Below are 17,123 nucleotides of genomic sequence, written 5' to 3'. Positions count from 1 at the left end.
CTTAATTACAGCCAGAATGTGTTTTAAAAAAAAAAAAATTCTTAATTACACTTGATCAGCCACTTTGCTTGAACCAAAAGACTGGCCCAACTATAACTAACCCCACAGATCTGAGCAACAACACATGCAGACCTTACAGGCTGAGCTTCCTCAGCTTTTAAGTTCTAATTCCCCATTTGAAAATCTTGGAGTAAGGCAATCTTACAGAATATTCACATTTACTTACCCGCAGGAAAATCATGCAGGACTACAGCGTGAGGTGCACTTGTGTCAGAAACCTTTGGAGGGTAGTTTGAATCCTGACAACAAACCAAGTAGTTTATAAATCATCAAAGATACTAACAGATACTCTCTGATGGGTACTGTGAAAGAATTTTCTGGCTTTGAAAACAGTGTTGTTCTGGTATCAGAGAATCACCTCTGGAGGTAACGGTTAGTACCGGTCACATAGCTAAGGATCTGATTTCCTTTGTCTTTTGCCACTGTAGACCAGAATGCATTTCACTAAAATCTGCTTTGAGGTCGTAAAAGAAAGGGTAGACATGAAACTTTTCCTGGTTTAGGTAAAGCTTCAGCTACCTGTGTGGATCAGATTTCTGGAGCATTGATAGCAATTCTCATTGCAAGGGTTGTGGCCAAATTTTGCACTGCTGCTCTGTAGTGCATGCCACCACTTCCTCCTCCTTGCTGAGGAAGAACAACCCAACCCAACTCTCCCCAGCACATTCAGCAGCAGCACATCTGACTGCCAAGCACTTCAGAGGGGTGAGCAAACCACTAGGGCTTTGCTTACAGGAAGATAATGCTGAGGAGAAATGACAATTTTATGAGATCTTTGTATATTCAAAATGCTGAGCCTTTTTCTATATCCCACCCACTAGGAATTTTTTGACTGTTTTCATGACAATCACTGTGCATGAATTACATTCAAAGTATTTAATTGCTACAAAAAGCCCAACCAAAAAAAGTCCAACGTGAACAAAGATAAGGCCAGAATAATATGAATTACAACAGCAACAGATTGCATAGAAATTTATTTCAGCTGTGTAGGTTTCTGATAATGAGCAACAAGGCCACTGATGGCTATAACTGATAGTAGCTGTTTCATATGCATGCAATCATGGCATAGAACCTGATTAGGCTCTGCAGAAGCAAAGAGGTAAACACTTTGAAGTCTGTATGTCAAAGCCAGTTCACAGATACATTATATGCAGCACTTCCTACAACTGCTTGTTTATCTTTTGCCCACTTTTCAGATACTCAGCCAAGGGAGTGATTATTTTCTTACGAGACAGAGGAACTTTACCAGTTTCCTCTCTCTTCTGGCACTCCAAGTAATTACAGTTGCTCTACCTCATAAGCAGAACGTCCCTGTGCTACAAGGCTTTTTTACTGGGTTTTGTTTTGGTGGTGGTTGTTTTGTTTATATTAAAGAAACTCTAGGATTTAATAAACCACTATTACATTTGTCAGTGCAACCTTTAAAAGCCTAAAGCTTTTGATAATTTAATGTAACAGGAGTCTTGCTCATTGAATATTTATCAAAAGGAAAAAATGTCTTACCTTACAGGACAGTTCTCCAGTATTCCTGGGAAGACAATCTTCCTTGGCAGCTCCATGAGGCACAGGTAGCTTGAATAAAAACAGAGGCAAATAGAAAAGCTTGCTTCACTTCTAAGCACCTGAAATTCCTATTGCAAGTGAAACTGGTCAGATGATGGAACTATTAAAACCACCTACTACAGGTAACTAATTTAGGAGTCAAGTGAAAAGGACAAGCTCCTTGGCATTCTGAATGGACTGCTGGTGATAGGAATTGCCACTTAGAGAAACCCAGGTGTTATCATCTGCTTTAAAAGTGTCTTAGCCATCTAATCGGTATCATACTGTACAGTACGTGAAATTTAGAAGCACACTGACACAGAAATGTACTCATTTGTCATGAAGGGCACTTGAAGAAGCCTGGGAGGAAAATGTCACTGACAGTAACACTTGAGGGCAGGGAATTACTAGTGTTCTGCTCCTGAAAAAAAAATGTTACCTACAAAAATATGTCAACACTTTCCTTATGAAAACAAGTGTGTCTACACCAGAGAGGAGGCAACATGCTTTCCTTTATCTCAAAGCTGTTCCTATTTTCAGCTTGGGTACATCTTTCTCTCTCTTGCTCTTCTGCTCCATCAAGGATCTAAATACAAGAGTGAAGATCAAAACGAAGGCAAGAGAAACCCCCTACTTCATGCTGCATGCCGACGTTGTTCATGCTATGGTTGTGTAGGTGCCTTTGTTGACAACAGTACTGGTTCAAGCAGTCATTAGCTCTGATCACTGACCAGTTTCAAGTATCTGGGGAAACACCCTCTGCTTTTTATTATTTAGTGTTCCCTAACAACATGCAATGCCAAAATAAAACACATTTATAATGAAAAACGATAGCATCAATAGGATGAAAACATAAGACAAGTGATGTTACATTCATCACTCCTTGCAGACTTGAGGAGCAAAGTAAACTACTTTTTAAGTTCTAATGCTTCCCCAATTTTCTTTAGCATTTTGACATACATAGCAAAAAGCAATATACAAACACAATTATTTAACATAAATTTACATGATGTAATAGAATTCAGAACGGGTGACTGTAAAAAGAACCTCCCCACCCCCAAAGCTATCCATAAATTTTTATATATATATATTTATATATATATATATTTATTTACAAGCCCACATGTGTATCTATAGTTTGTGTATTGCTTTCTCCAGTATTACCTTACAGTACTTATTACTATTTCTCTATTCATATTTTCTAGGGAAGATTATGATGATAGATGCCCTTTGAAAGCCACATCACAGTAACCCACATAACTACCTTTTCACTACTATTTTAACCAACACTGTTCTGTAAACAACAGTCTCAGACAGAATATCTCATCTCTCACCATGTATTTACTGTAGAGAGGATGACCTGGTTTAGGTCTAGGAGGTAATGCTGGATCTGGATTTTTAAAGACTTGGCTTTTTGCTCTCTTGGGTCCCAGTTTGAACTTGCTGGGTTTTTTATCAGAAGCTATGTCAGAAATAGAACGTGATAGAGCATCCTTCTTGGAGGAGGTCTTGGCTGCAGAGACTTTTGGGGGAGGTGGCCTTCCAGGAACACCTTTAGGTGGGGGAGGTCGAGCAGGTATAATTTTTCCATTCACAGGCCTAAAAATTGAGCAAACCATCAGAGAAATGCACACATTAGAAAGCTTCTGCCACAGCTCTAGTTAGAGAGTATGGAATAAAGAAATGTGACTCATGTTGTAGAGTGTGCAGTATCTGAAGCTCTCCAGGAATACATGAACTCTTCAGATAACTGGGACTGGATGATAAAGTCCCTATACCATTTGAATACACAGTTTCAAGTCTGCTCACCACTTTTGCTTATCAATACCATGCCAGTTTCCTTGGGAGCCCACTACATAAGCAAGATTTCTTTCAGCAATCTACCTTTAGAAAGAGCTTTGTCTGAAGCTGCTTCAGGATGGAGTTCTAGTGGAAGGCTTCTAGTGGAAGGCTTCAGTGAAAGACCTGACAAGCTCTGCTGATCTAGCTGGTATTCAGGAATCAGCCTAGCTCATTCCCTGGGCTGTCACTTAACATAAAGTGACTTTTGGGCCTCTGCTGAAACTCACGACCTTATGACACCATTTTGCACAATGGCATTAATAGCAGAATTTACCATTTTTGTGGCACAGACGTCTACTGCAGAAATAAAATACCACTGAAAATACTAGAGTTTTCCAGCAGTACAGAAGATGCCACACTCTCATTAGTGTACCAGTACTTTAGAAACCAAAATCAGAATAGTGAAAGAGTTAATTAAAAAAAAAAAAACCCTCCACACCTGCTTATACATCTAATTAAAAAAAAAACCCACCACCTTTTTAAACATTGGTAGTTTATAACAAACCAAACCAAACAAACAATATTGTTTGATTGCTATTGGGAAATCTTCAGCCAGTTACTACAAGTTTCTGCTACAATTGTCTCTCTATTTTCAAGTGTTGTAATTCAGCATAATTAGTCTCTTGAACTCCTTAAGGATCTGTAAAAATTATCAACCACAACAAATGAGCATTAGTGGTTCTTTGGAGTATCCTTCTGATGTATTTTTTGAGTGTGATCACCACTTGAGAAGGTAACAGTGCTTTACTAATGCTCCTGATAAGAGTTCTCTATTACTATTTGAGTATGAATTATTTTTTAAATTGAAAAAATTATTTCAAATTCCATCGTTCCCATGTCTTGGCCTCATCCTAAACTAATCATTTTAGTAGTAACAAAAGGGGAAATTCCAAGTTAGTGTGCATTAAATCTGTAAACAAACCAATCCACGTTTTTGTAAGGAAACTCAAGTAAACAAGAAAAACCTACAAAGTAACTAAGAGAATTATTACTGCTTACTTACAAAAAAAATAATCCATTTGAGCAGAAGAATGAAAGGACAAAATGTTTACTGCCCTTCCAGAGATCCAGGTATGCTGTTCTGCTAAAGAGGATGGGGAAAAGTAACAAGCCCATACAGGGCAATAATGAGACCTTTTTTGTGACTGCACCCACATCCTTTACTATTAATGAATGTTGCTTATTGTTGGTCGATTAAGTTTAATAACAGAAACATTCTCTTGTCCTGACACAAGACCAAACTTTTGTGTTTGAACCCACAGATTCAGAGTGCAGATGCTGAGACAGCCACACTGGGCTAGCTAACTCGTGCTTTTATCTTTCTCCAGCTTGTCAACAGCCTGTCTACTCAAGGCTGGTCCAGTTACTTCTGTCTCTACAGACCTCCTTTCTTGTCAGTTAAAAAAAAAAAAAAAAAAAAAAAAAGGTTGTGGTTGTAATTGATTCTTCAGTTCCACAGGTATTTCAGGTCTGAAGTTAGTGGCATAAACTAGCCAGAAAAGTGCTAGACCACTGTTTGCCTTTTCAGGGCAGCAGCATCTGCTGCTTCTATTCCTTCAACACTTCAAACCCAGCCACAAGTGCAAGTGCTGTTGAACAAAAGGTCACCAACATGCAGAAGGGGATGTTCTGCGTTCAGCTGTGGGTGAAGAGGTTAAAGATGCAGAAAGGAATGACTGTCAACACTGTATGTTATCTGAAGAGCCAAACAGCTGTCCTCCTATAATACTCCTGTTCATACTGGTAATGTACAAACTAGTCCCAATCAGCTGGAAACTTGCTCCTGGCTATTTTATTAGTGAATATACTGTTGCATTAAGGCTGTCTACACTGAGACTAACTAGGCAAACTAACTCAGAAACACCACTTTTAAGTGAGTCACTGCAGAATTACACTTACCTTGGGAGCAGTACAGGTTCTGACTGAGGCACTCCACCCTGTTCTGAATGATCCAACTCCTACAAAGATTCAAAAGAAAAAAGCCTTTTCTTTAAGAAACAAAAATTGTCTTATTTAAATGATGTATTTCTTATATTAGTTATATCCTACAGACAAAAAACACAAGAGTTTCTGGAGGCCTGGGAATAATGTAATATTTATTTTATGTTCTAGCATTTTAGAGGGAGACAAATCATCTGGCTGACTGCCTGAATCCCAGACTAAATTGTGCATTAGGTATGATCCAGCCCTCTTTTCCTTCTACAAGATAGTCAGTACTTAAGAAACAAATTTAAGAGATTCACAGAAATGTACAATTTCACTCCCCACAGGATTCCAACTGCTCCAGTTACATCATCAATTTTTATGTAAATTTGACAGATAGAAGACTTTGAACAGGCTTAAAGCAGAAAATGTGATGTTGATGTGAGTTGATGCAACTCACAGAGGACAGTGTCCCTTGCAAGTAACATTATCCCTCATTAAAGGAGGGATGCAAGTATGTTTCCTAGAGACCTAACAGAAAAACCCTGATGAAACTTGTTTTCGCAGATTAAGGAATCACTCCTCCCAGCTGCCCATCCTGGCCCTGCCAGATATGAATACCCTTTAGCAGAGTCTGCATAGGGAAACATGGGCCATGTCTGAAGGGCTTGGACCACAATAATGAAGTAACAAGTGACCATCCTTTCTGCCTCCTGCTGTTCATTTTTCTGCCAGTGCCGGAAGGTCCTGCCAGCACAGCTGCTTGTGTGGTAAATCAGAGTGCTGAATCTGGGTTTTTAAACCAGTAATTTTAAATAGGTCTGAACAGACTGGTTTACTTAATTAGGGATATATGTACTTGAAACAGGTAAGCAATTTCTGTGTTTATTTTTTTCCATCTAGAAAATACCTAAATGTATTTTGTGTCAAAATTTTGACCCTTGATTAAGTCCCCAAATGAATATTCCTGATTAAAAAGAATTTCTTTCTGATTAGAAAGAAAACAACCTGCCACTTTTAGGTGGGAATGTTATCCTCATACAAAAAGTTTCATTTTCCATGTGAAAGAGAAGTGCCAACTGCTGCTTACAGTCAAGGACTTTTACGGTTGGTGGTTAGCCACTTCCACTGACAAACAATGCCAGTTTTAAAAGCACAGGAGTTCTTATCTTTCCAAAAACAGGATTTAAATATTTCTCTGGGTCTGATGCAATCTTTTCTTAGGGGAAAAAAAAAAAAAAAAGAAAAAGAATCCTCTGAAGCTTACACATGCCTGTCAAAATAACTTGGATGACACTGTAAAGGTTTTGGGGTTGCACAATTTAAAATGTTGTTTAACATCTTGTATTCGAAATAATTTTTTCAACATTATCCAGAAAAGATGGAACCTCTATGAATATTCTCTTTAGTCATGACATTTAAAAAACCCTTTATCTTATTAGCAGAGGTAGCCAAAAAGACATTTGTTGGCAGCTTGATTTTGATTTTATTTCATCTGATCTTTTTACTGCCTGTGGTTTCCGCAAGTTGCTCTGCCATTTGTGCCATCATAGCACTCAATATTTGGAATTCTGCTGTCATTTTCTAGTTTAGATTATTTCTCTTTTGTAAATCTGTGTCAAAAGGCATACAGAATATTACAGCTACAATATCTACCATTATTATGTGCTTAGGAGTGAGGAGCAGAGCCTCACTTTACAAAATAAATGGTTCTACTCAGGCCCTGACAGAGCCAGCAGAAAACAACTAGAAGGAAAGAGCTGAAGAAAGCAAGCTTCATTCGTCTCCAGAAAAGTTTTCCCTGCCTGAAAATTTGCAGAGACACCAAGAGGTGCTGTGTGTCTGAAAACAACCTCTCACATTTCTGAAGAACTTTGACAATATTTCACTATGTACATTCATTATACTTTGAACCACTTTGCAGTGTTTTTGAAACTAAATTGTAGAATATCCTCATTCCAGCTGCTAAACACAGAAAATTGAAGACAGATGTGGTCAAAGTTTAGTAAAACCAACAAGGTGCTTTTCAGAACAGGCAGCAGTAAAAATTGCCTAATTAGAGAACACAATTAAAAGAAAAAAGCCTTATATTTTTGAGTAGTCCTTTTAATCCTTTAGTCCTTCAGACAGTTTAGAAAAGCTTGAGAGTTAAAACAGGTCTGTTAACCAAAGCAGAAAAAGGAACATGGGAAAACAGTTCTAACTTACCGCTTTTTTTACTAGGTCACCACTGCTGGGTTTTCCCACTGTGATATCAAAGGTGTTCCCAATGGGCTTTTCAGCAGGAAGTGGTGGAGGACTATGCATGACTTCATTTAAAGCTGTAAAAAACCCACAAGTTCCCAAATGAAAGTCTAATTAAGAGCTTCTTTACACGAACCAATGATACGTAAGGGAATCCACCTTGATTTGGGGCATTTTTGTGTGAATGCAAATTCCCTCCTCAAAGTCAAAGCAGCCAGTTGGCAGGACCACTTAAGGATTAGTGAAAAGAAAAGGGACATGAAGTGAACATTGCAACTCTGAAGTTGACTTCAGGAGTACTTCCGGTGCTGCGTAACAGATCTTCACTTTACTCTCAGGACACCAGCAAGTTATTCTAGGGTTTCAGCTGCAGTACTTGGTGATACAATATTAGATAAGTAGAAGAGTTTCTTATCCTTGGGAATGTCAGAGACATTACTGGATACCCTGAAACACCATCACCATCTCAGCCACATTTCTAAACTGACTCACTTTTTTCAGCTGTCAGCTGCTGGAATATCCTTCAGGCTGGAAAACAGCTGAAGGTTATTTCAAGTAACCCTGAAAGATCAGGAGGCTTGGATGGAAGAATCTCTAGAAAGGTAAAGGCAAGAAAAGAAACCATTGCCTGATACAAAGTTCAGGGTAAGAGAAAGAAGACAGAGATGGAAGTTCCCTGGTAGTCTTTAAGGAGCTAAGCAAATGTAGGCCATGGAAAATAAAACAGCACAGCTCTTACTAGGGAAGAGTGATGATGTCCTCAGTCTCAATAAAGAATGTGAAACCCTGCTAATTATATGAGATTTGCTTTAAATGTCTCTGCCCTTGAAACCTGGGAAGCACTTGGACAGGTTTTGCCAGTATATTTACCAATCATTTTGTCTTTATATATTGGAACTTTGCCATGTATTTTATAACATACTTTTATACCAAGCAAATTCATATTCATAGAAAGAACGTTAGACACTTAAGCTTTCAGACTTCCAGCAAGTCTTAGAATTATGTAAACATTTGTGTAGACAGCCTGGACATTTATAGGCTCATGACAAAAAAAAGACAAGTGATCCTATCCAAATGAAAAATTGCAGTTGCTCATTTAATGAAAAATATGCTCAACAAAGAAGCAACACATAGGTTGGAGAAGTCTTTGGTGTTAACACCTCAGCTGCATTACTATGACCTAAAACAGTAGTGTGATGTTTAAAAATGGATCAGTTCAAGGATAAATCCCTTATTCTTAGGAGCAGGTCACAGTTACCATACTGGCAGTGACCAAGCACTGGATAGTTCTTCATTCCTCTAAGCTTTTATGATGGATGAAAAGTAAAGACAATACCTGCCAGTAATTGTAAAAGAAATCCTCTCTTATCATACCTTACTGATGTATAAACAGCAAGAGGGATTTATTTATTCACACCACTTCGAATCTTAATAAATACACAGATGGCCTAATTTCCTCACCTTTAAAACCTTTAAAACCAAAGTTAAAGGAAATTAAAGGAAGAAACCATCCTCCTCCTAGAACTAGAAGACAGGTGTTACCATCAATGATTTTCAGTAATAACTGAAGTGGAAATTTAATGCTTCCTTTCTAATCACATCTCAACAAAAATGCTAATATTCAATGAGTACTTTACTACAGTTCAAATTCTTGAGAATTTGAGTGGTTTGGTTTATTTTGTTTATTGGGATTTTTGGTTTGTGCTGATTCCTGACAGAATTAATCTCTCTCCATAGCAACAATTGTGAAAGACCCCTTGTACCGAGAATACGTGACCCTCTTACAAGATAAATCCTGCTATATCCATATATCTTGGGCCAGTTGTATTTTTCTCAACTTTCAACAGCTCACATTTCTGCAGCAGCTCCTATCTGACAAAAGACTACTTTGCTTTTTAGAACTTAATTCTGCTTTTCTACATTCCATGAATCTTCCAGCCAGAGCCTTCCATCAAGCAGTCATTCACACCACCCTGACAATTGTAGCCAAGTACTGTATGACCAGCAGTCTCCAGTGGAAAGTACAATTACCACTAGAGAGCAGCAAGGGACCAGTTATCTACAAGTTCACAGTAGAATCCAGCTCAGTTCTATTTTTTCTTTTTTTTTATTTTTTTTGCGTTGGTTGGGACTTGGTTTTTTTGGGGTTTTGTTTGTTTGTTTGGAGGGAATTTACAATTTCCTTTGTGGAGTAGAATTACATCTTTGGTTCTTTACACTAGTGCATACCTATATTATTCCAACTGAAAAAAAACAACAAAACCCTTATATTTGTGACCAGGTATTAACAGAAAGACTTCCCGTCATAGCTGTATCTTCAGTCTTCTCTCCATTTTTAATAATTTCCAGTGCATTTCTCATATATGGCAGAGGAAAAGAAAATCTGGTATTTTAGTACTGGGGTAGTGGTGGTGAGGGGAAAGGAACTTAGGAAATGAGAGAAAATCTTAGAATAAAAGTCACCTGGATGTTTAGTTGCTACAAGCTGGTTCGGCTCTATGCTCACTCAATGCAGTAAAACGAGATTTTGAAATACGAGTTTTAAAGGCCATCTTGTAACATTTCTCCCTAAACTTTGAGAACAAATATGACACTAAACAGAAACCAGTGCACACTCTAGCATACAAGATCAACAGAGCCTTGTGGCTCCGATAAATTTCCACTCTTGGATACTGTCAGTGTCATTTGTAAAGCTGTAAAGGATTAGAGATGGAAGGTCCTAAGGATACGGTAATTGTCAGAAAACTATTGTCAAGACCTTGACATAAAATTGAACACATCAGGTTTTTGAATACAAGTTTTAATTCCTTCAACTGCTAGGAAAACGCTGCTGCTGAAATGGCCACAGATATAAAACCTAGCAAGGACCAAGGGAACTTTTTGATGTAAGCTGTAAAAGTAGGCTTGCACCCCAGCTAAGCTGTGTTTGAAGCAATGTTTAATACATTAATGTTGGTCCTTTGACAATGTGGGCCCTCTTCCCAGAAAGCTCAGGAGCAGCATTAAAATATCCTCAGCTGATGTCCGAACAGAAGTCAATCTGACCAGAGGTACAAGTCAGTGATATGGTTTAGCTGATGAAACAAGCTTGCTTCTCCTGAAAGGGTCTCCCCTAGCTCATTCCTGACAGCCTTTAGATCCTCTTTAGATCCTTCTTAGTGAAAGGGAAGGAGCCAGATGAGGTAGCTGGGAGGCAAGGAGGAGAAAGGAACATCACTACAAGCTATTTCTCCATCCCACCATAGCCCTTAAGTTGGCTCCTCTGTCTTGTCAGACTGTACCATGAGATTCCTTTGGCAGCTAATATAGTGAGTAAACAGCAACTATATTAGTCAATAGCAAGTCCCAGTGAAAATTATTTTCTGACAAAGATTTCTCAGACATTTTGGGAGACGAACTTACATTTCCCAGGTTTGGCTGGGATTCGGATTACGGTGGGTTTCCGGGCTAAAGCTGGTTGAGCTGTCTGTTCCTTTGCAGGTTCACTTTTGGTGAGGAATTGAAATGGATCTAAAGGAAAACAAAACAAAAGAAAAACAAACAACAAAAACATCTCACTGGGTATTACTTTCATTATTAAGGACATTCATATTTCATACCCAAGAAAATCATTACAAAATAGCTAAATTAAAGCTGATACAAGCTAAATAAGGCTGATACTCATCTCTTTGTAAATAATGTCTTTTCTGTACATCTGCATTCATAGCTGACTTAACATAAACATGCTCCAGATGCCTTCTAGGATTATATAAGCCATGAACAAGAGGAACTGCATTGCTTGGTAATAGAGACCTAAACTCAGATGGCTTTAGGGAAACACTTTCAAAGCTGTTGCTCTGGTATGCAGACATATCTGTGAACACATTCGCTTAAAAGTCATAATCAGTAAAATCTTTTCAAAGCCAAACAACCAGCACTGCAGCAGATAAAATGCCTACAGAAACAAAACAAAACAAAGCAAAGCATTTAAATAATAATCATTACAAAATGCATTTTCTGTAGAACTGATTCCCTGGAAGACTATGCATCATCTTGTTGAGTATAGATGTGTCATGGGCAAGACTGGCTCAGACCAAGGGCTGGGAGTCATGCCTGAGCTCTGCCCCTGCCTGTACCACTCATTGCTCCTGTCTTTCCAATGGAATGACTGGACAGGGTGGTAGAGGAATGTTTTCTGTGCTTAATAAACATAAGCACTGGCCTCTTATAAATAGGCATGGGAACACGCATGCAGAAAGCAGTTGTAAAAATACTTGTACAGAAATAAAATCCAAATCCACAGGGTTCTTTCTCAAGTACACCTGCATGTCAGAGAGCACTAACTGGTATCTTTTTCTCTGACATTACCAAAACGTGCAGTAAAATGGCAATACTTAATGATATAGTAAATGTGTAAAGTAGAAATGACAGAAGCACTCCAGACAATAAATTCTCCATGACATATTCATAATCCCAACGACCAAGTGTGATCTCCTGTGGTAGGCTTTATATGTATGTACAACTCAATGAGATGTTATTTATGGAGTGTCAGAGTCTCAGAGAGGAATTATGCTGGGTGTATCTTTAAATTCCTCGGGACTTTTTATTAAAAAATACCCTTTCCCGAAACTACCACCACATGGACCTTCTAACAAAGTTTTATCTTTAACACTTACAAGAAACCAATTTAAAATTATGTGTTATTAAGTCATGCTTTCTTACAGATAATTTTGGACAGTGTAACACAATGCAGTTAACCAGGACACTAGAAATCTGTGTCTGGGAATACACATAAGAAAATCCAGAAATACACTATTTATTTATGGAGAACTTAATTAAAATCTTTTCCACATTTTAATTAAAAAAGCTTTGGCGTTTTTAGAGAGAGGGGAAGAAGACCAAGTACATCAAGCTCTGTTTGTTGGGGTGTTTTTAATGAAAAATAGGCCCAAAGTAATTTCAGAGAGAGAAAACCCTGGATAATAACAAGCTGCTGAATTAGTTAATGAACTGCCCTCCCACAGGCACACAACTTGTTTGCCGCAGTTCCCCCAGCCTCTGCTGCTGCTCCTCCTTGCTGGGTGCTTCTGCCTGCAGCCAGCCCCCTCTGCCAGTGTCCCCAGTTCTCCTCTGCTCCTGCTGCCAGTGTACAGCTGTAGCAGCAGCAGAGGCAACGTGCTGCAGGGCCTGCACACACTCGTCCTTGCTGAGATATCCATCTCCTGCTATCCTCTTGCTTAAGACTGTTCATCACTTCAGGTGGAAGGAATCATGATAGGTCAATGATATGTCTACAGCTAAAGATAGAAGCATTTGGACAGTACAGTCATTATAAGAAACAAAAATCCCACTCTTAGGTCAAGCCTGCAGTCACTTTTTTTTCATTCATTCCTTTATACCTACGTCTGTTAGCTATAATGCTAGCACTTGAACTGCATTTAAAAAGGATTTATCTAGTCTTATATTCTGAACATCAGCATAAGAGTTCATTAGTGCAGCTGAAAAAAATCAAAACTGAAAGTGGGCCTTATTTTTCAGTAATCTGGCAACTCTACAACAGATTTGAGGAATGACCCTGGCACGGCAGGAGGACCTCAAAGCTGCACTGGCCCATTGGGAAGCTGCAGATACAGGGTTAGCAGAGGAAAGGTGAGCAGGCCTAAGTCATGGGCTCTTGACACACCAGGACCGTAGGGAACAGAGTGGCATGCAGAGCACCTGTCTAGGTAAGTTTCTGCAGAGGTGAAGGAAGATTCTGCATTAACAATGAGGAAACAATTTTCCAAAGTCTCCATCTTAAAAAACATAGATAACATGAGAACAAGTGGAAATGCTCTGAACACCCAAAATAATCACCGATCTGTATTCTTGTGAATCTGCAGGAGATTTAAAATTGTGCAAAATTATTGCTTGTCAATTGTTAATCATTGCTATGCAATGTTTTTCTTGACCATTCAACAGTCAGCAGAGGTCTCTGAATCAATAAATTTGAGAAGTAGTAATGAAGTCCAAGAAACAATTTCTAGGGCTGACAAAAACCACTCGATGATCCTTAGTTTTCCACTCATCTAATGTTCAATTATATTGTTGTCACCTCATTATTAGTTTAAAACTCATTACCTTGCTTGTTACTTTATTCCCCCATGTTGAGTTTGCAGCAGAAATTGGCTGTGTTGCTTTGTGCAATGGGACTGACAACGTATCAAATTTTTATGTTGTTTGACAACAATTTGGTATCATCTGAGCATATTTCAACAGAGGTGTGAAAACAGAATTGCTAATATACTCATTTAAAGCTTCTCAGCTCAAGGAAATTAATCTGCAAGGCATTTTCCACAACATATCAACAGACTTAGGTTGATTTTTTTTTTTGTATCAAACTTTACAGTGATGCTTGAAGCCTGTGTCTTCCATAATCTCACTCCCTACAGTTTTTGTTTCAAAGGCTTATGGGATTTGTTTTATTACTGTGTTTGTTTGCAGGGAAGATAAATGAAAGCTGTGTATTCAAATATACCACATACCATCTATTTCTTGTATTAGTTTAGGAGAAACAGTTTTTTTCCCCTACTCTAATTTATCATCCTTGTGTAAAACAAAATTTAGGAGCAGGGCAGATGGCTATCTTCCTGAAATATTTAATGTGACTCTTTAAGAAAGTGGTAATAAGATGCCTTAGCAGCACTAAGGGGAATCTCCAAACAGATATCATTGGGAGGGCTAAAAACACACAACAGTAATATCTGCTGTGAAGACACTCAGTCCAGCAAAAAGTACTCTCAGTGTAAAAGTAGTACAAAAGCTGCTGATGCCGACATTACAACACTTGCCATTACAGAAGTATACAACTGTGTGTACTTTCAATACTTAATTAAAAAACTTCTGTGTCATCTGTTAGAGGCAAGGCCTTCTCATTCTCTTCACACAGAACAGTACTCTTATTGGGGTCTTCCAGGAACAGAGAATAGAGCAAAATCTCATTGACAAATGGTTTTATTGAAACCCAGCCCCATATAAAACCACTCTGGTGTTTGTGGAAGCATACTTAACCCATACTTGAAGAAAGATTTTCAGCAACAAGCCCCCCTAGTAATACAGCTGGAAATTCAATGGAAACCTGACAGATAACATCCCAAAGAGGAACGGGGTTCATACTCAAGAAACATTGTGAAATATTACATCCAAAAGTGTGATATTCCCTCAGACATTCTAAATCTCAACCTATTTACAACTCTAAATAGACACTTTAGACAGATATCCTACCTACATTTCAGCATCAGTGGTTTTCCTAATCTCAGTTTCCCCCAGTATTCTTATTCACGTTTCTTGCAAATGGTATTTCCGACTGAGACAGTACAATGTGGACTACACCACCTTTCTCAAAATACACAATTTGCAGCTCTCTCAGTATGGAAAACTGGCATGATGTGGTCAAGATTGTATCTCTTAGTAGACTGGGAAATTGAACGAAACAAATAAATTAGAGAGAATGGGGTTCAGACTGTTTCAGGATGTAACCTGTGCATAACCTGAAAATAAGCTCAGGTGAAACTCAAGCTTCTCTGCATTCCCCTAACACAAGGAGAGTAGACTACCAGGTCACTCAAATACAAGGAATAAACTATTCAGGTTAAACTTAGTATGGCTTCATACTTCAAAATGGAGCAGAGACAAGCAAATTTGCTATCATAATATTCTAGGATTTCTTTGTCCCCAGTCAACAGACAGGTTTTTCATGACTAGCCCAGTTATTTTGGTAGAGCCTATAAACGGACTGTGTCATCCTGCTTCATTCAAAGATAAGGCCAAGGAGCACTGCTTTAACTGATATGGCACACTCAGCCAAAGAGGTACTTGAGTGGGCTCATTAAAGTTTCTTATATGTAATAACCTTTACCTATCTGTAGCTTTTCCAATGTGGTTGCCAAAGCATTAATTTTTTTTCTGCGCCTGCTTGTGCTGTGGTATCCAAAGCACACAACACTGAGCAAGCACACAGTAATTTCAGAAAGTTTTATCTTGAGGATTATTTTTCCTCCCAGAAACATTATGTCCAGGTCCTAAACCAGAAATCTTAAGCTTCTCACACATTAACAATTTTTTTTTTTTTTAAGTCTGTGCAGAGACTTTAGGACAGGGAAAAAAAATTATCCAGCAACATTTATTGCTACTCTGAGAAGTGAACCACTTGCATAGTTGTTAGGTATGCTCCCTGTTCACTGCTGACATTTGATAGATTACCATGAAAAGCAAGATAACTCATGGCCAATGATCACTGTTTTTGAGGAATGAGTCCAATCTAAAGAAGAAATGATTCTTACAGGATACAGTAGAGTTTGCAGAAAGACGCTGGCCATCAACATGACAAAAGTGCACAAAGAACTATGTAGAGTTTGATATTCTCTGGAATGCATAGAAAAACAAATTGCTGAGATCCAACCAAAATGTTCTTGTTGCAAATGCAAGATGTCCTCAACTGAGCAATGAAATATCTCTTCCAGAGCATTAGAAAGCTGGAGAGGAGGTAAAATCTACCACTAGAATAACACAATTTCTTGGGCTACTGTAACACTTAATGGCATACGAGTATTTAGGGGATAGAAAACTATAGTGTTTCATCACACACTGAGATAGATATAAACGGGCCCTTTCCAAGATTTCAGCACTTCTCTCTCAAGCTGCAGAAACACCCACACTTCCTGTCTGTGTATGTCTAAAACCACAACTGCTACATTCGTTGCTAGCCTGTCCATACTAGTAAGGTGATAGCAATTACAGAGCCTTTGGCTCAAATGACTGCTTACACCAGCATGAGTTTTTACGTGAGAGTTTGGAGGGTATTCCTACATCATTAATCTATTTTGCTAGTTGAAGAAAGACTAGGATAGTTGAGATTGTGAGAGCCTCCAGGAGGTCTGCAATTCAGCCTTCTTCCAGAACAGGTCATCATGTTCATAGAAGTTAGCTGCATAGCCCGGTTTAACTTCAAAAATTGGATGCTGAAAGTATTTGGATATACAGTGGGTGAAAAAAAACCACCAAACCTCTGGAGCAAGAAACACATCCGTGTCCATTCTTCTCTGGAGAATGAATGCTCATTCATTGGCAAGAGATTCAGGACAGAGCACAGACACATACCTCCACTACTCTACCCAAAAGTAGCAAGTAAATATGTTCAGGTAAATATGGCTTTGTCAGGAGCTTAAGACAAACAGCAGGTTCAAATGGAGAAGTTTTCTCACTCTTTTCTGGGGTTGGTCCTTTTGACAGAATGTAAAAAAAAAAAAAAAAAAGAGACAGGTAACTAAAATGACCACAACAAGAGCCATCAGAAGTAACATAGAACCCTGAAAAAAAGCTGCATTATTTTGAACATATGTCTTGGACTAATCTATCAGTTAGAAATATTTCAGTTCCTTTTTTCTTTTCCTTCCTGAGGAAGCAATTAAAACCAAGCAGCTGGGCAATATCCCCACAGCAGACATATTTGGAGTTACTCAAGAAGCAGTTTTTCTGAAATGACAACAATATCA

At 38.4% G+C, this 17,123-nt stretch overlaps 1 protein-coding gene across 1 annotated transcript in view; it reads right to left on the bottom strand.

The window, feature by feature from the left end:
- SH3D19 (SH3 domain containing 19) overlaps positions 1-17,123 on the bottom strand; it is a 75,447-nt gene that overhangs the window by 5,208 nt on the left and 53,116 nt on the right. The window contains exons 8-13 of the mRNA XM_054382952.1: positions 11,014-11,121; positions 7,576-7,688; positions 5,344-5,402; positions 2,937-3,201; positions 1,564-1,632; positions 227-299 (exon numbers count right to left, since the gene is read on the bottom strand). Coding sequence (XP_054238927.1) covers positions 227-299; positions 1,564-1,632; positions 2,937-3,201; positions 5,344-5,402; positions 7,576-7,688; positions 11,014-11,121 — 687 coding nt within the window. The remainder of the gene's footprint in view (positions 1-226; positions 300-1,563; positions 1,633-2,936; positions 3,202-5,343; positions 5,403-7,575; positions 7,689-11,013; positions 11,122-17,123) is intronic.

This window comes from Indicator indicator, chromosome 8 (genome assembly GCF_027791375.1).
Source record: "Indicator indicator isolate 239-I01 chromosome 8, UM_Iind_1.1, whole genome shotgun sequence".
NCBI classification, from domain to species: Eukaryota; Metazoa; Chordata; class Aves; order Piciformes; family Indicatoridae; genus Indicator; species Indicator indicator.
The sequence above is the reverse complement of the archived record's forward strand: the minus strand, read 5'-3'. Positions and strand labels throughout refer to the sequence as shown.